This window comes from Colletotrichum fructicola (assembly GCF_000319635.2).
Source record: "Colletotrichum fructicola Nara gc5 chromosome Unknown KSG_Nara_v1_contig05, whole genome shotgun sequence".
Taxonomy (NCBI): Eukaryota; Fungi; Ascomycota; class Sordariomycetes; order Glomerellales; family Glomerellaceae; genus Colletotrichum; species Colletotrichum fructicola.
Window position 1 is genome coordinate 3,979,273 of NW_027094055.1, and position 27,327 is coordinate 4,006,599.

Here is a 27,327-nt window from a genome sequence, read left to right on the forward strand (position 1 = left end):
AATTGCTCTGACCCAGGTAGCCCCCGTAATACGTCAATGGGGCTCATATCAGCAGCATTGATGGAACCCCTATAGAAGCAGCGTTCGGTTCCGGTCCCTGGCGTCGAAGGGGATTAGCATCTTGCCATCCAATCTCGGGGTATATCCTGCGTCTTAGGCGTTCCCGCAGACGAACTCTCCCACCTTGGGACCGAAACGGCCACGTCAGTAGCCTCAACCTCCTAAGCTTGTTTCTCCCCCGGGCCGATCCCTGCAACGTCGGCGCCTCCGCTCCCGAGGAGGAAGCAAACATGGGACAGGCCAGTCCACGCGGGGGCTAGTTAGATCTAATAATTGTCCTTGAGATTAACCCGATAAAAATCTGCATCGACATCTATTCTTGACCCCCTTTCCACCAGTCCGGAGATTTCAGTAGCCAGCATTTCGCAGCCCAGCACGGCAGCAGTGCGTCTCTCCTTTGGGCTGCAACGTCAACGGCTAGGGTGAGGAGTCCTCTCGTTTCGGTGGCGACGTGAAACCCCTTCGCGTCTTTCCAGTTGGTGTCCCTCGATAGGAGAGACACCGACTCGGCAGTTAATATCAAGTCGCGTGCGATTTCGTTGTTGTTGTGCCTCCCATATTTCTCCAGCTTACATACGCCGGTTCTCTGGCCTTAGGGTATCGTTGGCTACGTTCTTTGTAACATGCCAGAATTGATGTGCCGTCGAGGTCCTCTTCAGCTATACAAAGCCTTTAACGTATGGGCTTCACATCCTCTTATCTCGATCTCAGGTAACGACCCTGGAAATAAGGCATATGTGTTGGCTATGGAATACATGGTGAGGTCATTATCAAACTTGATCGAGGCGGGTTCCCACCCTGACATGGCTACCCGCCGACACTCTTTGGTCGAACGCCGCCTTAAGCGGAGCTCGTGGGGCTTATGTTTCCTGGTGCGCTGCTGTGCCAATTGGAAGCGGGGTGTCATCGGGCTCTCAGCGGTCGGCGCAGATGATATGAAGGGGATGCAAGCGGTATAACTGGTCGTGGGGGTCTGGGTGCATATAGTCCGGTGGAAGCTCTAGTAGCCCCGGGTTGAGGGGTGGCGTATGGAGGGCTATCGATGCTTCGGTCCTCTCATTGCCGCCCCTTGCCGGTACCGAAATGCCCCGGCGATGGTCGTTACTCGGGCCCGGACGGCTGAGGTTGGCGGACGCCGCCCGGGGTCTTGATAAGTCCGGGGGCGTCGGCAGATGATGACGCAATCCGGGTTGACTCTGTGAGGTGCCAATCATATGATGGGGGCTTCTCGTCTGGATCCCCTGTCGAATTTGGCGGTTTGTTATTCGTAAAAGTCTCCTAAACAAGCGCATTCAATCATTACTCAGGATATTAACCCAACCGGATGACTTGAGTGGCGCCTTACCTTACGCGACGGCGTCTCTCGTGGGGGGTGATTATGAGCAGCGGGGATATCTCGGGTCGTGCCCCTAAGATATACGGGACTCAGCACGGGAAAGGACCTAGCGAAGGTGATCGCCTCATGTTGAGCAGAGACACAGCAGCTGGTAACATTGCCTTGTTTGCTAGCGTCTGCCCCGTAAGCATCCATTATCTAGAGACCACCTCTCATCATCCAGCTCGGTCCTGGAGAACCTGAGCTCTGCTGGCCAATAAACGACATTTACCTTAGGCTATGAGAAACGTAGTGATGCCGGTCACATGTGACTGCCAGAGTTGTACATATAATGGCAGTCAACAAGGTGTGCCCGTAGGCGGTCACCTGCTAAATGAAACCCTACCCGCAATTGGGCCGCATACTATCCAGGCCTCTCTTTTGACTTCCCTCATTTGCCATATCTCGGCTCAAGACTTGAGGGATGGGCTTAATAATATGGGGCCTCTTGTATAGTGTTGCTGTGACACACAAGTGATAGCAATGGCGATACTTCACCGTCGATGGGAAAGTGAGGGTTAGCGGCTTGAGGAAACTTCACGGCCTGTTAAAACGATCCACTGTTTACTCTTCTGCACACAGCCTGGGCACCAAAAATCGCATCACTCTTCATTCGCAAGGCTTGCTCTGCGGAACCCCAAACGCAATTCTAGGCGCGCCGGATAATTTCAAGCCAATCAATCGCAGCCACGCTGACGAGCTTCCTGTGATTGACGCCTACAGCCTGATTTCCTCACTGATATTCGACGTTTTCTAAAAAGCAACACCGCCATCAGTGAAGCTCCCCATCTCTTCACGCTGCATTTCATTCTCATCAAGAAGAATTCAAGTCACGCGATAATAGACGGCCTCAGTGCGGCAGCGAGCATTGTTGGGGTGATTTCCCTGGCAATGCAGCTGAGCCAGGCAACCCGGAAGCTCATAACCTTTCTCGACACTGTCAAAGAAGCACCGCATGAGATCAATCGTCTTAAGGAACTTCTCCAACTGGTTTATTCAATGGCGATAGGGGTGGTCAACGCGTTGGAATATCAACGAAAACGATTGGGTGACTTGGCTCCGGGATATAACCACCTTCACGACGTCTTGGCTGTCTGCTTACGCAGGATATCCTCGATTCAAGATATAACTGGGAAGAGCCACATATCACAAACACAAGGAAACTTGTCTTTGAAGAGTTGGGCGAGACTCAGGCTCTCTCTCAAAGGGGACGAGATCCTCGAGCTGGAGCGACAGCTGGGGTTGTCTTTGCAGGTGCTCAATGTCTCTTTGACTACCAGTCTGTTGTAAGTTTCCATAAAGTCATATTGCTTCCGTCAGTCTAACATGTCGTTACGAGCTACAACGACTTGCCGCTTGCCCATGGCAAGGAGATGACAGATGTATCTTACTTGGATGGCGATACTGCCGCAGAGGTTGGAAACCGACAAACAACCCAACAACTCATCAGCGCCCAGTCTAGACGTCCTCCGAACACCCCAATCGCATCAGAAAGGGTCAAACTTCCGATTTCAATGGACACATCAAGTTCGTATGCGGCTTATTCCTGGCCAGGCATTATATCGGCATGCTTTGAAATCACCAAACGGCGGCGAATGTATCGGAGTGCCTGTGGCACAGAGACGATAGTTGAGAAGACTAATAGAACCTACCGGATTACACCGGTATTTCTATCAGCCTCTATAGAATTTACCATTCAACAGCTAGGAGGTTGTTCACCAACTTATGGCTTGCGTGTCCATCACGTATTGTCTTACCGGGCATTCCGTATGCAAATATTCCCAGTTCTTAAATACGGTGGATTAAAAGAGTTTCTTGCTATCTTAGACGAAGGCGTTTGTACTATCAATAGTACCGTCGCTGACACCGGACAGTCGATTGTATCGGTGGGCATCCCCTCCTTTGAGAAATAACTTTCGGCATCGAGTTTAACATTCACCATGGGATGGACAGATGGCCGATATACTCGGGAATACAGAAATCGGACGCTTTTTGCATTCTCAAGGATGCAACTTCGAGTTGTTTGCGATTCAAAGCACGTACGGTCAACCCTTCCCAGATGATGCACATATGTTTAGTTCAAGGGTTGTGGCAGAGTTGCTGTCATTGGGTTAAAAGCGAAAGTTAACACTCTTTACTTTTAGATTGACACGCAAGATAAGCCCTGGACGATTTGGATCGGTCATATCGAGATTTGATTTCGCAGAATACACGCCAGAGCAAATTGTGCTCCGACCAGACTTAGATGGGCACTACGATGGTGGGCTTCTGCTGGATGCGATTGAATGGTTCATGTCGGTTGGGTTGCAAGTCACAATATTGCCACATAGTGAGTACTTGGGATCATTGCTTCGTCTGGTTTGCGCGTGGTGGCAGACGGCCGAAACCAGTGAAATGCAGCGACGTCGCAATGCCTTAGTGCTTGGGATACTCCAGAACGGTGGGGGTGTCCACCATGCGGATAAGAGTGGCAGAACAGCTCTACAGTGTCTCATGGATCATGGACGACTAGACTACACCCAGTCTGCTGTTGCCCAATGGCTAGAATTGCTGGCGAAGATCGAGGTAAACGTGCGAAGCTATTTGGAAGAAGAACACCAAATACGCGCACAACCCTTCGAGTTGCATATGCCAGGTCAAAAGTTAGCAAGGCCTTGGTTTGTCTCGCGCAAGCCTAGAGAAATAGTGATTGGCGGGTTAGACCTACTGGCCTCTGATCCTTTTCGCCTTTACGCTATGGACATGCTGTGGCTGGACTCAAGTAGCTCTGCAAGCCAGCTGCTGGAGGAGTTCAATTTTCACCCAGATCTGATCATAATTCCGGAGAAAGGTTGCCAAATCATGAGTTACTGGCTCCGCTTGTGGAAAGCTAGACGAACGGACGTCGCCAGTGGTCACACAATCCATAAGCTTCTTGCGAAATGGATAATGGACAATCCCGAGCCACAACGACCCAAATACAACGATCGAAAGAGTTGTCATGATTATGAGAGATTGCGATCAGCTGCAGATGCGGGCGAGATAGAGATGGAAACATTGGCAAGAATTTTGATAAACAGGAGGATGTGCAGTGCCGATGTCAGTGGCCAGTATGTGGAGTTGTGGCCTTTTAACGGGAACACTCACACACTGTGTCAATCCGGGAACTTTATAGGGCGTCCATGCTTGGATCAGTCAACGTGGTGCCCGGTTCACTGCTGCCGCTTCAATCACGAAAGATTCTGGAGGAAGCAGGAGAAGAAGCGTCTGAAGCAAATGCGAATGATAGGATTGAAAACTAAGTGCTATGTTCCACCAATGCCAGGCAGGTGGATTGATTAGAAACGCTGGGCAAAGTCTATGGCACAAATTCACATCGGTATTTTGTTTATACTAGACTGAACTAATTGTGTTGACTCTGTCATTTATCTATAAGAACGTCTCGCAGACGCTGTAGCAACCCTTCGTTCCAGGAGGCTTAAGCTGGTGCGGCTTGTAATCTTCTCTCCAGCCCTCCTGCCTTACGTTCATTTGGTACGCGGGCGCTAATTATATGCAGTTTGCTAGAAAACAGGAAAAGAAACGCTTGAAGCAGGTGAGAATGCAGGGATTGAGGGCTAAGAATTTATGTTCCGCCTGTGCTGGCAATGTGGGTTGATCAATAGTACACATCCAACACAGTCTCAGCTATGTAGGTGTCTGCAAATGCCATCAAAATCTGTTGTAGCTATCCGTGGACAAGCCAGCAAGGTTACAACAAGAATGCTATTTCCCTCAGAAAGAAAGAAGCCTACAATTCACTACAACTTACCCGCTATCCGCCACCCTTAGCCCGCGCCACCCCTTGGTGTTCCTCAGTGAGCGAGGAAGATTCCCTCCAGTCTTCTGGCTATGAGGGCCCTTCAAGCTATCAGGGCTCTGCTAGCTGTTAAGCAAACCTTTGGCTCACTGAGATAGACTGAGGGGTGCTACGTACTTCAGGGGTAGCCGAAAACGGGTTAGGGGGTCAACTAATAGGCCCCAAAAAGCATCGAGCCCATGTCTCGAAGTCACTTATAGCTGTCTGCCAACTTGAACACCTACAACCCCGATTAGCCTGGTTTCAAGCAATGAGAATGGCGCTTGCCCATGTGCTCTCGAGTAGTGCGAAAGTACTCTCTTCAGTGGAAATTCATTCACATCTCGTTTATACAAGGGTTGTGCTAACACCCAAAGAATGAAGGCCAAGGGCCGCTATTGCAACTTGCCCTTATGTATGGCATCAAGCCGCGGTGCCTCAACAGCAGTGTCTTTAAGCACCCTAACCAATTCAGCTGTCAGACTCTGGGGGCTTGATGGGTTCACTTGGGCATCATCATGTTACCGTTAGGTTGCACAGCTAGCTCGTGGATCGGGTCCTTCTGGGGCCAAAATACCCCAGCGACAACAACCACAATGGCGCCCGCAATTCAGGGGCCTAGACTCCGTGTGAGTTTCTTGGCACCAGCAGATACGACTCAGCGCGCGGGTACAGTCAGCTTCGGCAGGCGACAGATCAACAAGCTTCAAGCGACGGTGATCAGAGTCTTGGCATCCTGCGGGATGCTCGGGATGCCACAAGGTCTCCATTGAAAATAAACTCGATACCGGCGAAGTATGCACGTGGTATTGCGAGGATCACGAGCCGGAGCGGCCTCCGGACAAATTCTTCATTGGTGTTTACCGATCACCGGCGACCCTAAAGGCTACTGGGTAAAGTCGGGTCGGAAATAATTGAGGGCATCACATCATCGAGTCCGCCGGCGAGTGTCCAGCTTGGATGGATTTTCAGTCTGGCCCCCCCAAGAAACCCCTGTTCCAGGGCCGATGAGAGATATATAATGGGGCCTCTTAGACGGCACCCCTCGCCCGCTAGACAGCACCCCTAGCCCGCAGCACCCCGTGGGCTCTCTTCCGGCTAAGAAGTCCCCCTCTAACACTCTGGCTGTGAGGGCTCTTATGGCTACGAGGGCTCTTATGGCTACGAGGGCTCTTATGGCTACGAGGGCTCTTATGGCTACGAGGGCTCTTATGGCTACGAGGGCCCCTGTGGCCGCGAGGGCTCTTATGGATACGAGGGCTCTTATGGCTACGAGGGCTCCTGTGGCCGCGAGGGCTCTTATGGCTACGAGGGCTCCTGTGGCCGCGAGGGCTCTTATGGCTACGAGGGCTCTTATGGTCATGAGGGCTCTTATGGTTGTGAGGAGGGCTCTTATGGTTGTGAGAAGGGCTCTTATGGTTATGAGGGCTCTGCTGGCTGTGAGGGCTCTGCTTAAGAGGGCTGTTAAGAAAGGTACTTTGAGGCTACGTAGACCTCTACTTTTTCTGTTAATTATATAAGAAAACTTCAGCTCACCGAGGTATACCGAGGGGTGCTTTGGCGCGTAGGGGTGCCGTATAGCGGTGGAGGGGTGCCGTCTAAGAGGCCCCTATATAATAATCAGTAGGTCGGCACCGAGGGTCGGAAAGTTTAGCTCACCGACGCCGAGGTCATGTCGGGGTTGGGGTCGGGGTAGGGCTGAGGCGCCCCGGAGCATCCGGAGCGGAGGCCTGTTGTTTTCCGCAACTCAGAGCAGCAAAACTTTACAAAAAACCGCCCTAGCCCGCCCTGTGTTGTTCCGTAATAACGGACCGGGATTGATGATTTCGCCGATGGTCAAGGCCGCCATGCTTTAGCGGCGATGTCAGCCGACGACGGCGCAAGGAGAAAAAAGTTTTTGGGCGCCGTCGTCGGTATCTGCCGTAATTGACGACAAGGGTCTGGCACGCCACTGCTCGAGCTTCCGTTTTGAGCAATACGCGGTATGACCGTGTGGATTGCATAGACCGCGTATATGACGGATGATCATTGGGATCCAGTCTGTGTACGCGTGTACTCCGGAACAGGACTAGTGGCCGCTGCCTTCAATCTGATAAGCGCCTGTCATCACGCATCAATGATGAGAGGCTTTTCACTTGTTTGATATTGCAGGAATTCGGTGTCTCGAACACTTCAAAACATCGACGGGGCTCAGAGACTCAACTCGGTGCTTTGCGGGGAAGCCAAGCAGCTTGCATTCAGCGCTCGGCGAACACTGTTTGTTGATGGGGGAAAAGACCGAGCATATGTTTCGATGGACCGCCAAGACGCCAAAGTGATGATGTATGCCAAGACATTTTCTCATCGAGCCAGCGCATTGAATTGGCGGCAGCCCCGGCCCCTCTCTTCCCATCATGCCACCCACCATCAGCCCGTTCGGCCAGCAATCGCAAATTAGCAGTCGGTGTCTAACGGTCCAGGGCTTTCTGGTTTCTCTTCCTCCCAAAGGCAGTATGGCGGCGGCGTGTTGAACAAGACCGACGCCCCGTGGGATGAAGCAGCAGCGCGTGTTGTTGTTTCGTCGGCGACCATCACCAAGTGCCACCACCCACCACCCGTTCAATCTCACCGACTGGCCCTCCTTATCGACTGGCTGATTCGATGTCGCGTGTGTGCAATACGTGGACCGCACTTGGGCCTGGTAGGTGGTCGCGTGCTCGTCAGACGAGCGCCGGGAATGAAACTGCAGAGAGTCCCCAGAGTCTCAACGTGCGCCCCAAGACAATGCCACAAAGAGGCTGGAGTCAGTGGAAAGGGGGTCATGGAGCGGAGCGGAGATTGAGCGAGCGCAGCCGGGGGCGGCAGGCAGCGTTTTTGCTGTTGTCCCAAGTCATGTCTGTCTTGGCTGTTGAATTTTTCTTTGCTTCTTTTCCTTCTTGTCGGATTCCACCGTCCGCCCGTGTTGGCAACCCATCCATCCCCCTCCCACAAATAACTGAAAAAAATCCATGCGGTGGAACGGCGGAGAGTGGACGGCGAACGGACCAAAACGACAAGACGGATTGTCGGATGTCGCGGATGCAGTCCTCCCCACACAGCCCCCCTTCCCATACCTGCGCGATTGGGTGTCGCTCATCTCATTGCTGTCTCTTCGTCGCCCGCTGCCGTCATCAAGAATCCCTCGTGCCCACTTTCCCTGGCTCGCGCGTCCAGTGACAGAGCCGCGTTTCCTATCCAGACGTCGGAGCTTGTCGTCCTTTGGGGGCAACAGGAGGTTCACCGTTCCTGAGGAATGTCTCTGACATCGCTTGGCTGAAGGCCGCAGAGTCAGAAGAAGAGACAGAAGACGAAACGGAAGCTTGTAGCCCCTCGGCCTTTTCGAAGCATGAAAGAAGAAGAAGTCTCTCTTGAATGAACGAGCTTTCAATTCGCCGCTTTGCACCGGGCATTCAAGCTCTGTCCATACGTCACGTCAGAGCGGTAAACGGCGACCTGCCAACGCAAGCTTACCCGTCCCGTCCGCCGCTGCTGGCTGCTGTCGACTGAGCACGCGACATTTCGTCCCTTCTTTTGTTTGGTTTGCGTGGTGTTCCTGCTGTCTTGCTCCCGCAGATCCCAGACCGTTGGCCACCACAAAAGCACATGCACCAACCACCACCGCTAGGAGCCGTTCTTTCGGGGTACAAACAGAACAGACTCCTGCGGTAAGTACCCGTCAAAGTACGCGCAAAGTTTCCTTACCTACACTACCGGAAGACGGGTGAGCAAGAGAGAAGCGCAAGGTGTAACCCTCGTCTTGGCGCTCGCGGCACTTGGCGGGCGATTCGTCCACGTCAGGGATGTCGCAGGAGCACAGTCCGCCGGCCCCAGATGAGAAGGGAAAAGAAGCCCACAACGTGCTCGCCAATTGGCTGCAGCGCGGAATTCCGTGGTCATGGACAGGGTCTCGGGCAGACCTTGCAGAGCTTTTCTGCCCAGCCCACGCGACAGCCCTTGTGCGAGTGTGCGCGGCTTTCCAGACGATCTGCCTTTGCCTTCCTCCTCCCCAAAGATAATCGGCCAGGGACGGAAGCCTTGCGGAGCCCGCTGATGCGGACAGTGGCTGGTGTTGTCTAGTCCCCCCCAGGGCCATGACGGGTAGGTGGGAGGAGGGGAGGGGAGGGCTCAGTCAGGTAAGGATAGGTAAGGTAATCATGAGCAAAAAGAGAGAGACAGAGACATAGTGGAGGCAATGCGAAATGCGAGGTGCGAGGTGCGAACGACCGCTCAGGAGGATTTGTGCGGGATTCGCAGCGCTGCGCAATGGCAGAGGGAACCCCTGGTCGCCAACCTTGTCTGCGACTGTTGTGTGTTCTTGGCCTTCTTTGGCACTCTGCAAAGTACAATCCATCCCATCCATACGCGGTCGGGTCGGGCAAAAGACGACAAGGTCCAGCTTGGTGGGTTGTGCCGAGCCTGGGCTGAGGGCCGTTGTGCGCAAAACTGTGCCGATGTCCAATGTTCTGTTCTATTATGGTCGCTATTACCTACGACCATGCTCCATCTCATCACCCATGCTTCCCGTTACCTATCTGAATTCTGCCCTTCTGCCTGCTGCTGCTGTGTGATGCATGTTGGCTTACCGTACCTTATGTACCGTTTCATTCAATATTCCCCCATCGCCAGCTCTTCCTTCTGTTCCTCTTACTTCATCAACAACTCACCACCTACAACCTTGCCTCATCCACCCCATCACCCGCATAAGGCATACAAGGCAGCACCACGTCGCATAGCTTATTAGCACCGTTCGCCCCCTTTGGAGTTCGGGACCAATCTTAATCTCACGTAACCGACAAGCACCCCCTTCCGATCGCTCGTGTCTGTTATTGGACCTCGACGAACCACTCCCCGGTGGGCTTCGTCCGTCAGATTCCCATCCCATCCGCTACCGCCTCGGGAGAACCAACGCACCCCCTTCCCGAGCCTCCCGCTCTTCATATAGGAAGCGGCGCCGGCGGACCTGGACGCAGCCAAGTCTCCAGTTTCCCTCACTCCTCACTCAGTCATCGCCAACTTCCCCATCAGGTCGGCTGTTTCTTCCGTCATCAGCTTTCACCTTTTTCCCATCCACCACACCCGACCTCACCACCACCACACACACCCGCGCAGGAGACAGAAAATATGGGTATCGGTGCCGTGGCAGAGCCCTTGGTGGTAATCACCCTCCTATTCGGCGGGACCTACTTCAACCGCAACACAGGAAACAGCAACGCCTACGACAACCTGGGGTGGAGGGGATCCGACTTTGACGATGTCGAACACAAGCGCTCCGACGAGCGCCGCTCCGGCAACTCGACACCCGACTCGGAAGAGTCGCTGCTCTCGGTCGGCGCGTGGAGCTCATCATCGACGTTGACGCCGCAGGAGGAGCCGCCCCGACGCATGCGACGGATCAAGTTCTTTGGCTACCAGCGCATGGTATCATCACCAAACACCAGAGTATTCAAGGACCGCCTCCTCTCCCGCGTGCTCCGCAAGTTCCCATTCTTGGTGGAGGCGTGGTACTGGGCCCTGATCTACTGGGTAAGCAAAGGCATTCTTCTGTCAGCAGTCTTCAGCCTCACCTAACATTGTTTGACACTAGGTCTACCAAGTCGGCCGAGCCTTCACGGCTCTGACCCTCAACGAGGGCACCGTCGACGTCGCCCGCAAGCACGCCCTGCAGCTCATCCACCTCGAGCAGCGCCTGCACGTCTTTATCGAGGTGCCCGTCCAGCAGTACTTCCTCCAGCTGCCCACCGTCATGCACTGGATCAACCGCATCTACTCCTTCATCCACATTCCCGGCACCATCCTCTTCCTCGTCATCCTGTACTACGTCACGACCACCCGCAGACGCCGCGCCATCTCCACCAAGCTCGGCGGCAACGAGAACGTCAGGTGGAACTCGGCCGGCCCTGCGCTGTACGAGGCCCGCCGTCGCACCATGGCCACCTGCAACCTTCTCGCCTTCGTCGTCTTCACCCTGTGGCCCTGCATGCCTCCTCGCCTGCTGAGCGACCCCACCTACAACGGCCCCGATGCCGGCGAGGCCAAGAGCTTCGGATTCGTGGACACAGTTCACAGCGCCGACGGCGAGAGCAGTGTCTGGACCACTAACAAGTTCTGCAACCAATATGGTAAGTCGAGCTCACAATATGGCTCTGTTCTATCACGGCGTGCTAACATGATTATAGCCGCCATGCCCTCGCTGCACTTTGGCTACTCCCTCCTCATCGGCCTGACCGTCGCCACCCTCCCGCTGCCCTCGATCCGCTCGCGCCCCTGGAAGCGCTTCGCCATCGTCGCCGCCGGCATGTCCTACCCCGCCCTCATCCTCACCGCCATCGTCGCGACCGCGAACCACTTCGTCCTCGACGCCGTTGCCGGCGCCATCGTCTGCGGCATTGCATGGAACTGCAACGGCGTCCTCCTCAACCTGTTGGTTATCGAGGACTACTTCCTGCGCCTCCTGCGCATCCACAAGCCCGTCAACTGGACCGATCCCGAGGCTTCCATGGCCGAGGAGCGGTTCGCCGCGGTGGAGGATGCTGCATAAATGTTTTCACGAAAGCGGACTTTGGGTTTAACGGGCGCATGAAATAGGGATTGTAATATCCATTGCGAATAGAAGCTTATCAAGCATTGATTTTTGGGGATTATCATGTGTTTGCTGCATCGGAAAACAGTCATACCAAAGAGGCAACATTGAAATGGGTTTGGGTGTCCTCGCATAATTGGGGCGAGGAGCCAAGATTCTTTCGGGGAGTTCCGAGCCTTGGGAGACTTTGGGTTTGATTGGACTGACATGAGCATGTCGCCGTCTTTTGAACATTTGGGATGAATTTTGAGCCATGGCTAGAAGAAAGCTTTGGGGCTTTGGCGCTCGAGGGAGGCAAACGAATTAACACAGCCCGAGCTTAAATAATGAGATACTCCCTATGAATAACAGAAATTGCCTCCAAGAGGGGGTAAGCATTGTTGAGCAACTGCTTTTAAGATTTCCGAGCGCTTGTTCTTGGCGAAGTTGACTTTACCATAAGCTTTTCTCTCAGCTTGGATCCATTAAGTCGGAATTGCTACGCATTTTTCCATGTGCATGGAAGACAAACACGCTTGGGCCCGAGGGTGAGGAACCTCGAGCCGAAGAGCACGGCTGAAATGCACCGAGCGCCGTGTTCCGAGAGAACGGCTAAGCTTCGATCCATGGCGCGCGGCTGTCATGCGGATGCAGACGGTGTCGGGCGAGGTTTCAGCATCGCAAAAGCTCCGTGGGATGGGAAAGGTGAGATGGCAAAGTAGAATGCGAATCCGCAGAGGGGGAAACAAGAAAGCGAGCCTGGACCACCAACCTCACAGCCCATTGGAAGTAATACTGGGGGCTGGGGAGGTGATGCAGGGTAGTAAGGTAGATGGCAGGTGAAAAGCAGGGAAAGACACATGTGAGATTGATTAGGCGCCGATCGGTGGGTGTGCAGGCGGGATAAACAAGGCCTGGAGCGGGACGCTTTCCAGATCTCCGGGACGTGCCAAGGCGGGGTGGATCGCGGCACCGAGACCCATCATTCCCCGGACGCCGATCGGCGATTTCCTCGGAGGATCCACTTGGAGTCGGGGCCCTTTCGCGGCCCGCCAAGCCTGACGATCTTCATGGGGGACCAGGTATCTCAACGACGAGATCTCGGGAAGGACTGTTATATCGTGACGATAGAAAAGCCAGGCTTATGCGCTCAGTAAAAGAATTTTAGAGGTGTTTGTTCGTTTGCCCGTCCGCGATAGCATAGGAGGGGTCAAGTCTGCGGCGGGTAAGATCTGGAGCGCGTTCCGGTTCAGCCCGCGGAGTCGGCGTGGGCATCGGCGGTTGAACGGTACACTCTCAACTACATCGCCCGGCATGAAGCTTTGGTCTAATCCCCATGGCTGCCCAGCCGGGGTCGGCGATTCGGTGAGGAGACCGGCGAAACCTGCGAAGAGGCGTGATGCTCTTTCAGCCCTTGCCGCCAACAATGGCGCTTCCTTTGAGGTCTCGATCAAGATGCTGAAGATTCAACTTCCGGAAATGACCTGGGATAAGCTGTGGCATTTTCCTCTTTGGGTACGTAGACGCCGCAATGAGTGTAGAGCTCTCGCCTCGCTCGGCTGGGCTAGTCTCCATCCGGTGATGTCCCCTGGCAGCCCCGACGCCTGCCGCTACCACCTACCCAGTACCACACGAAGGAGAAGCTCTGTCTGGCTGGAAGGCGCAAGCCACGCGACAAGGGAACCTTTCGAGAGAGGCCCGCCACATGCGAGGAGGCTCTAGGAATGCCGATAGCGGCTTGACAGAGCAGCACGTGTGGGAGTTCCGTGTCTTGCTCGAAACTGGTCCTGGATAGGATTTATCGGCAGTCAACATCACGTTTTGGAAACTTCCATCTTCATGCCACGATAAACCCGCGTAGCTTTTCGTCAAAAACCCACGTTCAAAGAGCCACAACTGCCGATTTTCCACGTCGACCGGCAGTGAGGAATCTGCCGTCTGACGCGTGAGGTTTCGCTCACTCTTGGGCCGCAGCCATGTACACGATTCGGCTGCTGCTTCTCGTCCTATCACTCGCCTTGGCGACCTTCGCGCAGATCGATCGTCTCTATGATAACCCAAACTGCACAGTAAGACATCCATGGTATGGCGGTCGTTCACTTTAGGGATGATGCTGAGACGTATACCCCTAGTTACCATGCCTGATAGAAGGCCTCACCAATTCAGACTGCAGCACAACGGACCAGGCATGTCTGTGTCAAGATACCGACTTTCTCCATTTTGTCGAGAGCTGTGCTGCGGCAAGCTGCTCCGTGAAGGAAGCCCTGGGTAAGAACGACAGGATCCGTACCCCTTGGATAGTAACCGGCTGACTTCCTCCCTTCTATACGCAGTGACGCAAAAAATTACCCAGGACGCATGCGATTTCTCACTACACGACGAATTCGGCGCAACCGTAGTGCCCCGTATTATCTTATTTGCCCTGCTTCCCACGCTGGCCGTCGTACTTCGCGTATCGGTTAAGATCGCCCGACTTGCTACATGGGGGGCGGACGATACCACTATCGTGTTGGCATACGTGAGCTTATCCCATGTCGCGACGTATCCACGACCCCTCGAGGGATCATATGGAGGACGGTTGGGCTGATTGAATTTCCAGTGCGTATTACTGGGGCTATTCTCGGCGGACATGCTGTGTAAGTGACGAGAGCAAAGGCCAAACGCCAACTGAAGATAGAGCTTCGCTGACGCGTGCACACAGGGGGCAAGTTTGGAGCTGGAAGAGATCTCTGGAGTCTTACTCCGTATGAGATTACGCACTTTTTCTTAGTATGTGAACCTTTAGAATCTCATTTTTGAGAGATCCCTTCTCCGTGGAACAGTAGTTTTGACACTCGCACAGAACTTTTACGTCCTGCAGGTACTCTATCACTGTACCATCACTCTAGCGAAAGCCTCGATTCTCTTTATGTACCTCAGAATTTTCCCTGACGAAAAGTTTCGACGGGTCGTTTGGGGCACGCATGCCTTCAATTTCTCCGTAGGCATCATCTACCTGCTCATCACCCTTTTTCAGTGCCAACCCATCAATCTGGCCTGGACCTTCTGGACGGGAGAAAGAGAGGGGCATTGCATCAGCATAGAGCACACTGGCATTGGGCAGGGCACTATAAACGTCGCCCTAGACCTGTGGATGCTGGGTCTGCCGGCCTCCCAAATTTGGGGGTTGAACATGAAGCGGCGCAAGAAGATTGCCGTCATGTCCTTGTTCAGCCTAGGACTTTTGTAAGCTTGCCCTTGCCCTGAGTCGTGGGTAGCTGCTAACAACTCAAAGCCTCACAGTAGTAAGCATCATTCGGATATTGACGATCAAGGAGCTGGCCAAGTATCCGCTCAACCCAACTGGTGAGCACTCATCGACCCCAGGACCCTCATGACAGGTGCTAACACGGCGTCTTCAGCGTTCATCATGCCAGCCGCCATGTGGACCGACATTGAGGTCTACGTCGCGGTATTTGTAGCGTGCATACCGAACACGCGCCAGTTCATCTGGGGAGTGATCCTGCGACGGCACAACAAGGGCCAGAAGCTGGGCTCGGACCAGATACGAGAGAGAAGCCCTGGCATGATTTTCCACCCGAAGACGCCAATACGGGAGATGTGTGACACAGTAGACATAAGCCCATAAATACCCAATGTCAGGTAAAGGCAGATGGAGCGATGTTGTTGAAGCAAATACAAGATGAAACGTGTCTAAATTCCAGCAGAAGACCCCCACAGGCTGCCCTTCACATGACGTTTATGACCGGTAAAGAAAATATTGCGTAAAAGCCAAGAGTGTTTGATTGGTCGGAGGGTTCCTAACCTAACAAGACGTCCCGCTCACTTGCATATGCGTGGCCCCAATGAAGCCCGCCTCGGGATCGGCGACAAGTAAAAACCGTGGTTCCACTGATTTTTACCTACCCAACGACGCCTGATTCTCACCGTCAGCATTAAAGCTCAGAAGTTTCGCGTCGGGGGGGCTACGAAAAGCTCTTGTTTCTTTACACAATCTCCCGGCTGGGTCACGAGGTCGGCCGCCTTTTCCAGATTTGAGACCGGCGACTTATAGCAAGCCTCATTAATCACAATGCGCCTCATCGACGTAAATTCGTTCAAGCTCCAGGAGTTCTCAGGGTCGGATATACCACCATACGCCATACTGTCCCATACCTGGGGAGATGCAGAGGTGTCGTTCCAGGAATGGCAGGACCTACAAGAGGCGTCCAGAAAAGCCGGCTATTCGAAGATCTACGGAGCCTGTCAGCAGGCGAAGGCCGATGGACTTGAATGGCTGTGGGTTGACACAAACTGCATCGACAAGACGAGCTCAGCAGAGTTATCTGAGGCTATTAACTCCATGTTCCAATGGTATGCCCAGTCCCAGATATGCTACGCATATTTGGTGGATGTTCCTACGGGCACGACAAATAATGAAAGCGATCAGGATGCTCTGATGGAGCGGTTCAGAGAAAGTCGCTGGTTCACTCGAGGATGGACCTTACAGGAACTCTTAGCCCCAACCAGCGTTGTGTTCTATGCATACGATTGGACCAGCATCGGAAGCCGAGAAACGTCACTGTCTGATGAAATACACCATGCCACTGGCATCGACCGTGGTTATCTCATCAACGATAGTATCATGTCGCCTTTATCTGCCGGTGCATCAACGAAGATGTCCTGGCTCTCCAAAAGGGAAGTCACTCGCGAGGAAGATCTTGCCTATTGCATGCTGGGCCTCTTCGACATCAATATGCCTTTGCTATACGGAGAGGGCATGAAGGCATTTACAAGACTCCAGGAAGAGATTGTAAAGTCGGATAACGACCACACAATCTTTTGCTGGGAATGGATCTACGCGATCACACCAACAAATTGGTCCAGTTTCCTCGCGCCTTCGCCTTTGGCATTCAGAAACTCCCACAGGTTTCGACGGAGAGATCCAAATCTCGACGAAACTGGCGGCCTTTCTACTTATCAAATGACGAACGTAGGCCTGTCGATAAAACTCCCTATGCTATACACAGGTATGGCAGGCTACATTGTAGCCTTGGATGTCGAAAACAGCGAGAGAGCACAGGCATGGATTCAGGTCTCCGGCCACGACAATGGAAAAACTCTTTACGTCTCGAGGCATCCATTTCCACCTAATCCGCTTATGATTCGACGTGGACTTTTTGAACCATTGAGATCCTCAAGACGAAAATCACTCGTTGTCCGGCACAAACCCAGGGAAAGGCCATTGCTAATTCCGGCCTGGGTGAAGCTGGAAACGTCACATTTGACAGACTCGGCCTGGGCTGGAAGATATGGTATACTACCAGTCTTTGGGTCAACCAAGCTACAGTCTGCATGGGCTCGATTTCATCAGCTGGCAACCGATTCCCACGACAGAATTATGTGGCTGGACATGGTGAACAAAGGAGGGGCCGTAAATATTAACGATGTTTACGTCCCAAACATCCTTACGAACTTGGACGAAACCCAAAAAGAAGTACGAATATCTCTTTATCTCGGATTCGTAACAGCAAAAATGGACCAAAGCTTGAGTGTTTGGATTTGCCGACTCCATGTTGCAACAGACCAGGCTTCGGCAGCTCCATCTGAGGAGTCGGAAACAATGAAGGGGGATTTTATGCGCGAAATAAAAAAGAACGGCGATGTGGCTTTTGATCGAATGGGAGGTTTTGTGAAAGGGATGTTGCGCGTCCAGTTTTGGGGAGATGAGCTTCCGTACTTTAATGGCGCAAGAGTCAGATTGTTATTGATAACGCCCCACGATGACACGAAGAAGGCGGTAACGAATTTCGTCGAGAATGACCACGTCACGAATGGCAATGAAGGGTCGTCGCAGAGCTCAACAGGTGCCGTATGGAGCCCGTAAATGTTGAGGAAGCTTAGAGTCCACCCAGTAAGGGGTTTTGCAATATGGAGCCCGTAGATAAAGGAAGAGAGCGCAGGCTATGTTCGTATTAGGAAGAAAACACATGACGAAAAAGAATTGAGCCTTATTGAGATCATTTCAACGTCTATTGCAGCCCCAGTGGCTAGGCATCAACCTATGAAGATGTTTTGCTTCTATTTCTTGGGACAATTTGACACTCAAACTGCTTCGGGTGGCTGGTAAGCCCATTAGTCAACTCAATTCGGGGGACGATCTTTGCACCACTGGGCCCGGTTGCCTTCTCAATACTGACTGTTGCCAGTATAGAAGCGACCACAATCCACACACTCGCTTCCGCCAGGTGCTTCCCAACGCATATCCTTCGACCGAAACCAAATTGCCCCGTAGGAAAGGGCTCACCGAGTCCGCCCTCTTCGACAGGGATATATCGATCAGGATTGAACGATTCAGGATCAGAATATGTACTTTCATCGTGAGTCATTGCACGTGCGTTAGCATAAACAAGCGATCCCTTGGGAATGAACATTCCCTCGTAAACATCATCTTGTAAAGACCGGTGCGGCACCCCGATTGGTGATACAGGGCACCATCGTAGTGTCTCCTGGACGATGTAGTCGATATATGGCAGTTTTGGCCGATCCTCAAATGTTGGCAGCCTGTTGTCTCCCACGACGTCGTCGACCATCCTTCGGGCCTTCTCTTGGATTTCAGGGTGGAGAACCATGTTGAGGACGAATACCACGAGCGTAGACCAAGTCGTATCCTGACCTGCAGCATAAACAGCCCCGGCAGCCCCTTTGATGTCGTCCTCTGATAAATCCGAGAAACCGCTTTTTAACTGCGTATTTCTCTGGTCGAGCAATATCTTAATGAGGCTGTGCTCGGGGGACTTTTGCGCCGTGACGGCGGCGTATGGGGCGTCGTGAATCCGTCTGATGGCCCACCTCCAGTCCCGGGCAAACTTTAGAGATCGATCTCTGATAAGCCAGTCTGGGAGGTGCTTTATGAATGGGAAGAAATCAACCAAAGTGCCAGCTGGCGCCCCTCCGTGGCCGAGAGCGTAGGATGCGTCGATGGCCATTTGTATATATGGGTCACTGTCGCTTGTAACCTCGACCCCAAAGCCGATGTTCATGACAATGGCAGTAGCGAACCTTCTCAAAGCCGTTTCCCAGGCCTCAGGCTGCTTCAGGATCCCCTCAACCAGAGTCTTGGCCTCTCTCTCCTGCAGGTCTTGGTAGACCTGGATATTCGACTTTTGAAAGCTCTTCTGGAGAATCTTTCTGTGCATGCGGAATTCGGGACCCCATCGGAGGAATGTCAACGTTTTCTTCCATCCCATCTCCTCGAATAACACAAAGCGGGGGCGGTCGCAGTAGTTCGCGCCGCGCTTGTCGAGCAGGTCGACCGCTGCCTTGACCGAGTTCAGCACCACGACATCCTGTCCCAGCACGTTGAAGTACAACACATCAGAGCTGTACTCCTTTGACCAAGCGGCGTAAGCGTACTCCGGATTGTCGGTCGGTATAACGCGGAGGTGGCCTAGGATCGGTTCGCCGGGTGGGCCCGGTGGTAGCCGGAGGTTCCGGCGTTTTGCGGAGCCGCGCCGGGTAATAAGCTTATGCAGAGCTAGAGCCGCAGCCGCGATGAGGAGGATCGCAAAGAGGCGCGTGCTGTGCACGGTGACGAATTGGATCAGAGCCATTGCGTGTGGCAAATATGTCAAGGGAGGGGTTCGGAGGTTATCGTAGACATGTGTCTCAAAACTTGTAGCCGAACTGAGGGTTCTGGAGCTATAACGGATAGAAATTCTGCCTCCGAGGAGAATCGATCTTCGGATCCAGGCTCTTGGCGATATACCCTGCGTCCAAGGTCCGGAGAAGACATGACGAGGGTCGCTCAGCATGTAAATGAAGACACGCTGATATTAGTTTATCAGCAGAAGCTCTAGCGAGCATCGCGCTGACTGAATGCCGTCATTCGTCTCGGGGTTAGTGGGCTACGGTAACCTCGAGACGAAGGATGAGAGGGGAAGGGGAAGGACAAAGAGCTTGCCGGATTGTTTGCCCGCGCTTTGCCGGTTACCGGCAATTTGCAAGCCTACCCCCGATAAGCTTCAGTGATTGCCGGAAAAGGATGAGACAAGGAATGCAGAATGTCTTACACTGAGATGGCGGAATGCAGCTCAGACCTCTGGCCCAGGCCGCTCTATTTCTCGCCCTTGAGCTCACCGAAGCTTTTATCATCACCTGTTCTTCAGAGTCTAATATTGAGCTTTCTGAAACAAATTCCTTCCCATCGACTTTCGTAAAATCCCACCGGCCCTCGACTCGCCTCCGTCTCCATTTCAACGTCTCCTTCAATACCTCCCGACGACCGCCGGACCAAAAGACGACTCACGTAAGGGACGTCTAGTCAGTGACCTGCAGCTGAACACATTACATCATCGAGTCACAATCAGCCGCGTGGATTCCTTTATACCCTACCCCTCACACACCAGCGCACAAAAAAATAGCAATTGCGCCATGGTCGGGGCCACTGCCGCCTCGGCGTTCTCCACGGAGCCGACTGACTCGGATCCTCACCGGTACCAAACCGGGTTCGGAAATCGGTTCTGCTCAGAGGCGGTGCCCGGAACGCTGCCTCCCGGGCAGAATGCGCCTCAAAAATGCAGATTCGATCTGTACTCGGAGCAATTGAACGGTTCATCGTTCATCAGCTCGCGTGCGACGCTGCAGCATGTGTGGATGTACCGCATATGGCCGTCCGTTGCTCACCGACAGGTCGTGCCCTCGCCAGAGCTCAACCCCCTGCTGCAAGCCTGCTTCTCGCCTCTGAATGACAAGGTGAAATATGTGGCGGGACAGCAGGCATGGGACCCATTCCAGTTACCAGGGGAAGGCGAGTCAAGCCGAAATGGGCGTGACTTTGTCGAAGGTATCCGAACAGTGGGCGGACAAGGTGACCCAACGTTGAGGGAGGGGATCGCCGTACACGTTTACACCGCATCGACGTCCATGAGTAACAGGGCGTTCTGTAACAACGATGGTGACTTTCTCATCCTCCCGCAGAAGGGGAGGCTCAACATCCAAACCGAGCTAGGCTGGCTAATGGTTCGGCCCGGGGAGCTAGCGGTGATCCAAGCCGGGCTCCGCTTCCGGGTCCTCCTCCCCGACGGCCCGAGTCGCGGTTACATCCAGGAGATCTTCGGTACACACTACGAGCTGCCGGAGCTCGGCCCCATCGGTTCCAACGGCATGGCGCTTCCCCAGGATTTTGAAAGTCCCGTCGCGTCCTTTGACGTGGATTCGTCCGACTGGGAGATCGTGTACAAGCTGGCGGGATCGTTGCACGCCTGCCGGCAGGGTCACACCCCCTTCGACGTCGTGACATGGCGAGGGAACCTGGTGCCGTACAAGTACGCGACGGAGAAGTTCATCAATGTGGCAAACGTCAATCACGATCAGGCCGATCCGACGGTGTACTGTGTGCTCACTGCCAAGTCCAAGGTTCCGGGGGTTTCACTGACGGACTTTCTTGTCTTTACGCCCAAGTGGATTCCCACATCGAACACCTTTCGGCCGCCGTACTACCATCGCAACATGTCCACAGAGATGATGGGGTTGCTGTATGGCACGTACGGCGGGAGCAGTCACGTCCTGGAGCCGGGAGGTCTGAGCTATGAGGCGAGCTACATGCCGCACGGTGAGACGTATGAGACATGGCAGAACGCAACGACAAAGGATTTGAAGCCAGATAGGATATGCGAGGGGACGGTGGCTTTCATGTTCCACATCAGTGTGCCGGTCATGCTGACCCAGTGGGCGATTGAGGGCGAGGGCTCAAAGGGTTTGCATCTCGCCGAAGACCAGTGGGACGGAGCCAAGGCTCACTTCCTCGAGCATCTAGACGAGGTGGAAGAGGTCTTGACCAAGGCAGGGCTGCCAAACCTGGGAAGGAAAAGCGTCAACGGGAAAGTAAATGGGGCCGTCAATGGGAATGGAGTCCATGGTATTGTCAATGGCTACAGCAGTTGAGAGACATTCTTGGGCAGGTTTGCAACTACAGAACAGAGATACGACCGCAGAATGACATCACGCAGAATGAACAGGTAGATTTATGAGGCTCTAGGCCATCTAGGCGGCGAAAATACACTGGGTGAAGTTTGTAGAGACGGAAAAGAACCCGGGGCAACAGCCGGCAATGCATAAGACCCAACACAGATAAGACCGAGGGGGTGTGGCTGAGGTTTTCATGCCTATCAGCTCGCCAATCTCCCTAGACGAATCTTTCAAGATAGCGCCCACTGTTATCAGCCCGTCAAGGCCGACCCTCTGCCGGCTTATTTGTCTCCTGTTCCAGTTCAACTGCCTTTTCTGCGGCAATTGCAATGGAAAACTGCCCCTCGGACTGCCTCTTACCTCTAGCCGGCTACAGTGGAGCTCAGTTATGTCTTCAAACACTGAAGAGAGCCCGCCGGCCACCATCCGAAACCCCACCGAGTCCGGAGACCCACATTCGGCCAATGCGGCAACGAAGCCGGTGAAACGGCGCGGAGGCACTGCCTGCCGGCGGTGCCGGCGGCTTCGGTCGAAATGCGTCAAGCAAAACCGACAGCCTCCGTGTGAGGCATGTCTGCTGGCTGGCACACAAGCGGCACGAGCCTGTTCTTTTCCTCGCCGAGGAGAAAGAGACACAGACCGGGAGTTTCGACGTCGTGTACCAATGCCGACCCACTTTGCTCATGACGATATAGTTGAAGGAGGCGTTGAGGATCTTGCCATCATTTGCGCGTTATCAACCGCTCGAGACGCAGATTGCATAGTCCAAGAGGCCACTGTAGGAGACTTGGCCTCGTTTCCACTACCAAAAACCCCAGCCGACACTGTCTGCCCAAACGCCTCCCCTCCTTCACTGTCGCAGCCTCGATCATCAAGCAACACATCCCTTCCACCTGAAGATGAAGTAATCGAAGGCTGCAAAACCTTCGTGACGTCCTACTTCCAGCTGGGCTTCATACCGAAAGCCATGTTCCAGGAGAACCTTGTCCGCAACCCTGCATCCACGAGTCGCTTCCTCCTTTGCTGCATTCTATCAATATCTTCGCGCTTTACTCCCTCTTTGGTACATCGCTATGGCTCTGCTACCATGGCAACAGACCACTTTCTCGAAGCAGCGCGGGCGCTGGCGTCAGAAGAGATGTATCGCCCCTCTCTCGACAATACCCAAGCCTTCTTCCTGCTTGCCATCGCGGAATGGGGCAACGGCGATCGCGATAGAAGCTCCATGGATATGGGCGTTGCAGTTCGCATGGCTACACTACTCAAGCTACACCGTGAGGAGAGCTATACGCTACCACCAGATGCCGAGGCCGAGCAGCTAGTCCGAGCGGAGTCAGCTAGGCGGACCTTCTGGATGATACAGAGCCAAGAGAACCTGCATTCTGGGTATAGCACGCCGGCACCCTTTTCGCTGGATGATATCACAGCGTATCTGCCCTGCGACGAGAGCGACTTTGCTTTTGGAGTGGTACCTGCCACAAGGTCTGCTCTTCCCGGCACGCCGCCTGCGCTGGCAAACCCTTCGTTGGCAACAGGGCCTGGCCGGTGCCTCTTCGCGACCCTTATCCAAGCACATAACCTTTGGGGTCAAGTAGCTCGTAGAGCAGGTCGCCCGGGGCTCGGTTCGGATGACGAAGCACCTTGGATGGCTGGGGGTAGTCATTCGGCGATGATAGCTTTGCTTCGGAGTTGGGAGGAAGAGATGCCATCTAGGCACAAATGGAGTGTATGGAATCTGCGGGGGTGGAAAGCAGAGTCATTGCACCTTGCCTACCTGTCCGTGGTAATGGTGCTGCGGTTGAGCAACATTGTTATCCGCCGCATCTACATTGATCAAATCATCAGGACGCTATCGTCGACGACCGAAGATGCGTTGCCACAAGAGGGACAAGCCCCAAACGAATTTTGGAGAGGCATGTCCCACGACCTCTTCGCCAACGTAGTCGAATTACACGAGCAGGTGGAGGCCTACTTCAGTGTAAGATCCAGAGACGAAGGGTTCCCCGCCATTCTCGTATTCTGCGTCTACATATGCGGGTCCTTGGCCTCGTATCTCTGGCGCCATCCCCAGCTTTGCCCGCACATTGCCCCTTCTGAGGCCGAGGGCATGGCGATGGGTTCCCTGAAAGTCCTTGGCGAGCTGCATGAGGCATGGCCCACCAGCGGCAGATGGCGAAAGGGCCTCCAGCAGATTGCGAGCCCTCTATCTAACACAGCATCTCCAGCTGCGGGGAAAGACCCCGGTGGAGCGGGAATGTCTACGAGGCAGGATAATAGCGGCCTGGATGCGGCGTGCAGCACTACCGCCGACGGCCCAGACGACCAGTTCGAAGCTGAGCTTGCGGCCTTCCTTAATGGGGACTTACACTATGACTTACTGGAGGGTCTCGGCACATCAGTTGGCCAGTTTGATTGAAGCTTTGTCCTGGAAGCCTATCCTCCGGCGCCGGCAGCTATTGCCGGTAATGTGGGGCGACGTGCCGATATCTATGTCGGGGGCGGGCGGCCACTTTGCCCGTTTCCGGCAATTGGAGTGCCAATGCGGGCCATGAATAGGAACCCCTCACGAAAACATATCAACGTCCCCTCAGTGTTGCAGGCTGCCTTGGGTTCACATTCGCCCACTCAATTCCCGTGCACTCTAGCCATACTATACACCAATAGCAATGGCGGCAACAGAAGGTCATCCGGACGCCGCCTCGTATGCCGCCTCCGGGTACGGTAACCGCATGGGCTGGGGCGCGCGCCCTGCGCTCCTCCTCATCGATATTTGCAAAGCATACTGGACCCCTGGCTCGCCACTCGACCTCTCCGGCGACCCTGCCGCAGTCGAGGTCCCCGCCAGTGCAGCACGCCTCGTCGCTGCCGCCAGGAAAGGTGGTGTGCCGGTTCTGTGGACAGCGGTGGAGTACACCGATCCCAGCATGGCCGACGCAGGGCTCTTCTGGCTCAAGGCGAAGACTCTGGCAGTGTGGCAGACCGGAAGCGAGCTTCACTCACAAGGCCTGGCGGATTGGGTGAACGAGGACCTGACACCGAGTGAGGGGGACGCGGTAATTAAGAAGAAGTATGCGAGTGGCTTCTTCGGAACGACGCTTGCGACGGAGTTGAGGTGTCGAAATATTGATACAGTGGTCATATGCGGGGTTAGTACTAGCGGGTGTGTAAGGGCCACTACGTTGGATGCTATGCAGAATGGGTTCCGACCGATGGTGAGTGAGATCTATACTAAGGTAATGAGTGGTTAAGACTAATAAGCCGTATATAGGTGGTGGGGTCCGCATGCGGCGACCGCAGCGAGGAGATCCAAAAGGCTAACCTGTTCGACTTGGATTCCAAGTACGCCGACGTGGTAACGGAGGCTGAAGCAATAGAGCATCTACAGACAGGGTGGTTAGGGGCATAGTATTCAGGTTCATTAGTAGTTGGGTGGTGATGGCGGCTCTATGTCTATATCTATCACACTTCTAATCCTCAATCGACTTCAAGTCCCGGGTCAGCCTCCACTTTGGGCCAAACTTCATCTCGATATACATGAGAGGTAGCATTAAGGCGCATACCCCTCCTAGAAGGACGTAGCTCCAGCTCACGCGGAGGGCAGCAGTCATTCTATCGATAAGACCCACAAGCAAAGCGGCGAGCAGGCATCGCACAAGGTTGGTCTACGACAGTCAGCAGAGATGTAAGACGTTGATTGAGAGCGTTACTTACACAAGCGGTTGCTGCTGAGCTCCTGGTCTGCAAGATGTCAATCATCAGCGTCATCGTGGTGTTGAGGATCGAGATCGAGGTGTATCCCACTACAACAGGTTAGCATGATAAATGGACTCCCTTACTGCGAGATTACTCACAAACGACCTGCAAGGCGAGTGGTACGGCGATGTGTACGCCTTTGTCTACGCAGAAGCCCCAGGCAATCACCGCCCCTGAGAAGAGCACAAGGAGTACAGGCATAGTCCTCAATCGGGCATACTCCTTGGGGAACTCGAGTGCTCCATCAGACTCTTCCACATGCTTCTTGATCCGGGCGTAGTCCCAGTCGAGAAATTTGCCAGTCAAGGTGCTCCCGACAATCATTCCGAAGCCTGTGGGAAGGTAGCACAGCCCAAGCGCTGTCTCAGATAGCCACGGGTAGACCCTAGCAAAGGACGAGGCAACAGTAGTAACGACGGTGTTATTGACGGCGTAGACAACGCCAGTGAAGGCCAACGTGATAGCAACGTCGGGGTAGACGAGGATGACGAAGGGGTTGATAGAGGGGCGGACTCCCGGCTTCGAGGGCGTTGTCTTTTGCTTCTTGCGGGAGCGACCTACTACAGGAACCAGTGGTGTGTAGACGCCCCCGAGGGTGACACTACCGTTGCCGACGAGGTTACGAAGAGTCTCCGGTAGGAACCTAAGAGAGAAAGAGGAGATGTCAGAAGGGGGGTTATGATGGAACATTCGGGTTGTCTTACAGTAAGATGAAGAAAAGGCAGCAAACCGCCATCACAATCAAAAACCAAAAGATTGATCGCCATCCAAGCTTGTCAGACAAGGCACCACCGATCGCGGGAGCGATGCAGGGCGAAATCTAATTACGATTAGCAAAGAAAGGGCCTCAGAGAGACCGAGCACATAGCACTTACCATGGGCCCAAGGTTGAACATGCCAAAGAAGCCTCCTCTCTCTTCCGGTGTCGATACGTCACCGATCACACCCGCGCCTGTTACACATTAATCCACTTGATCAACATTGAAGTGAGCACGCGAGCACTTACCCAATGCAATAGTACTAGCACAACCCGCCGCTTGTAGGCAGCGGAGGACGATCAAGAGCCAGAACGCGTCTGTGGGGCAGACAGCAATCCCAACACATGCTCCGATGAGGACTGTCAGGCAGACCAAAAACACTGGGCGACGTCCATAGCGATCAGATAGCGGACCCCATAGCATCGGGGCTGGTTTTGAGCCCGTTAGTGTTGCGGAAACGCTCGCATTGGTTGGTTTACTTACATATGCCCTGCATTGCAAGGAACGCGGTAACAGTCAAGTTAAGCAGCTCAACAGATTTACCGAATGCTTCTGACAGCTTAGGTATCGCAGGAAGGTAGATGTTCGCAGGTAGAGGGCTGCACGCGTCAGTCATGCGACCACTCGCCTCCTTAGAGTCTGACAACGTACCTGTAGAACCCAGCAACGGCAACCATCCCGACAATGAACCATTTCTCCTTTCGGGTGAAGATACTGTACGGCTCCGCAACCCCAGCATCCCCGAGCGGGATTCTGAGGGGCTCCGGCACGGGGCCGGTCCCGGACTCGTTCTTGGCGTCTTTAGGTTCGGCCATTACGGGGCCGGCGGTCGTCCTCCAGTCTGGAGAAGCTCACAACAACTCAAATGGGTCTCCTCAATTACCCCCAATCTCTCGAATGGCAGAGATGATAAGGAGACGAAGGTCTGGGCAATTATCTTGGGCAGAAAGAAAGCGATTGCCAGCCGGACAACGTCCGTCGGTCAACGAAAAACTTGCCCGAGGATAAAAATTGGTGGAACCCCCTGCAGACCCACGCC

General features: G+C 54.0%; 9 protein-coding genes across 9 annotated transcripts; 6 read left to right on the forward strand and 3 right to left on the reverse strand.

The window, feature by feature from the left end:
- Positions 1–5,848: 5,848 nt before the first annotated feature.
- On the forward strand, positions 5,849–6,708 carry COL4A2 (Collagen alpha-2(IV) chain; the record flags this gene model as incomplete). The annotated part of the gene is made up of 2 exons (XM_066152221.1): positions 5,849–5,881; positions 6,385–6,708. 2 exons carry the CDS (start codon positions 5,849–5,851, stop codon positions 6,706–6,708), a joined length of 357 nt encoding a protein of 118 aa, XP_066008366.1.
- An 8-nt stretch (positions 6,709–6,716) lies between these two features.
- Positions 6,717–7,101, reverse strand: CGGC5_v009818 (uncharacterized protein; the record flags this gene model as incomplete). Its single annotated transcript, XM_066152222.1, has 4 exons — positions 6,717–6,748; positions 6,789–6,861; positions 6,912–6,982; positions 7,065–7,101. The coding sequence occupies 4 exons, from the start codon at positions 7,099–7,101 to the stop codon at positions 6,717–6,719; spliced, it is 213 nt and encodes a 70-aa protein (XP_066008432.1).
- Positions 7,102–10,391: 3,290 nt separating this feature from the next.
- Positions 10,392–11,808, forward strand: CGGC5_v009819 (uncharacterized protein; the record flags this gene model as incomplete). The annotated part of the gene is made up of 3 exons (XM_032025455.2): positions 10,392–10,793; positions 10,855–11,389; positions 11,447–11,808. The coding sequence occupies 3 exons, from the start codon at positions 10,392–10,394 to the stop codon at positions 11,806–11,808; spliced, it is 1,299 nt and encodes a 432-aa protein (XP_031877909.1).
- Positions 11,809–13,805: 1,997 nt separating this feature from the next.
- Positions 13,806–15,457, forward strand: CGGC5_v009820 (Satratoxin biosynthesis SC1 cluster protein 4; the record flags this gene model as incomplete). The annotated part of the gene is made up of 8 exons (XM_066152223.1): positions 13,806–13,898; positions 13,962–14,097; positions 14,163–14,347; positions 14,429–14,465; positions 14,531–14,598; positions 14,672–15,054; positions 15,104–15,174; positions 15,231–15,457. The coding sequence occupies 8 exons, from the start codon at positions 13,806–13,808 to the stop codon at positions 15,455–15,457; spliced, it is 1,200 nt and encodes a 399-aa protein (XP_066008516.1).
- A 2,413-nt stretch (positions 15,458–17,870) lies between these two features.
- Positions 17,871–19,421, reverse strand: COX2-5 (Cytochrome P450 monooxygenase COX2; the record flags this gene model as incomplete). Its single annotated transcript, XM_032025458.1, has 1 exon — positions 17,871–19,421. One exon carries the CDS (start codon positions 19,419–19,421, stop codon positions 17,871–17,873), a length of 1,551 nt encoding a protein of 516 aa, XP_031877979.1.
- Positions 19,422–20,241: 820 nt separating this feature from the next.
- On the forward strand, positions 20,242–21,753 carry hgo-1 (Homogentisate 1,2-dioxygenase; the record flags this gene model as incomplete). Its single annotated transcript, XM_032025460.1, has 1 exon — positions 20,242–21,753. The coding sequence occupies one exon, from the start codon at positions 20,242–20,244 to the stop codon at positions 21,751–21,753; it is 1,512 nt and encodes a 503-aa protein (XP_031877953.1).
- Positions 21,754–22,864: 1,111 nt separating this feature from the next.
- Positions 22,865–24,193, forward strand: CGGC5_v009823 (putative transcriptional regulatory protein; the record flags this gene model as incomplete). The annotated part of the gene is made up of 1 exon (XM_032025461.1): positions 22,865–24,193. One exon carries the CDS (start codon positions 22,865–22,867, stop codon positions 24,191–24,193), a length of 1,329 nt encoding a protein of 442 aa, XP_031877933.1.
- Positions 24,194–24,443: 250 nt separating this feature from the next.
- nicF (Maleamate amidohydrolase) lies at positions 24,444–25,183 on the forward strand (the record flags this gene model as incomplete). Its single annotated transcript, XM_066152224.1, has 3 exons — positions 24,444–24,923; positions 24,972–24,989; positions 25,046–25,183. 3 exons carry the CDS (start codon positions 24,444–24,446, stop codon positions 25,181–25,183), a joined length of 636 nt encoding a protein of 211 aa, XP_066008390.1.
- Positions 25,184–25,244: 61 nt separating this feature from the next.
- Positions 25,245–27,103, reverse strand: ITP1-8 (Itaconate transport protein; the record flags this gene model as incomplete). The annotated part of the gene is made up of 8 exons (XM_032025463.1): positions 25,245–25,439; positions 25,489–25,577; positions 25,629–26,173; positions 26,235–26,350; positions 26,406–26,482; positions 26,537–26,716; positions 26,772–26,887; positions 26,940–27,103. The coding sequence occupies 8 exons, from the start codon at positions 27,101–27,103 to the stop codon at positions 25,245–25,247; spliced, it is 1,482 nt and encodes a 493-aa protein (XP_031877932.1).
- Between the last annotated feature and the right edge of the window lie 224 nt (positions 27,104–27,327).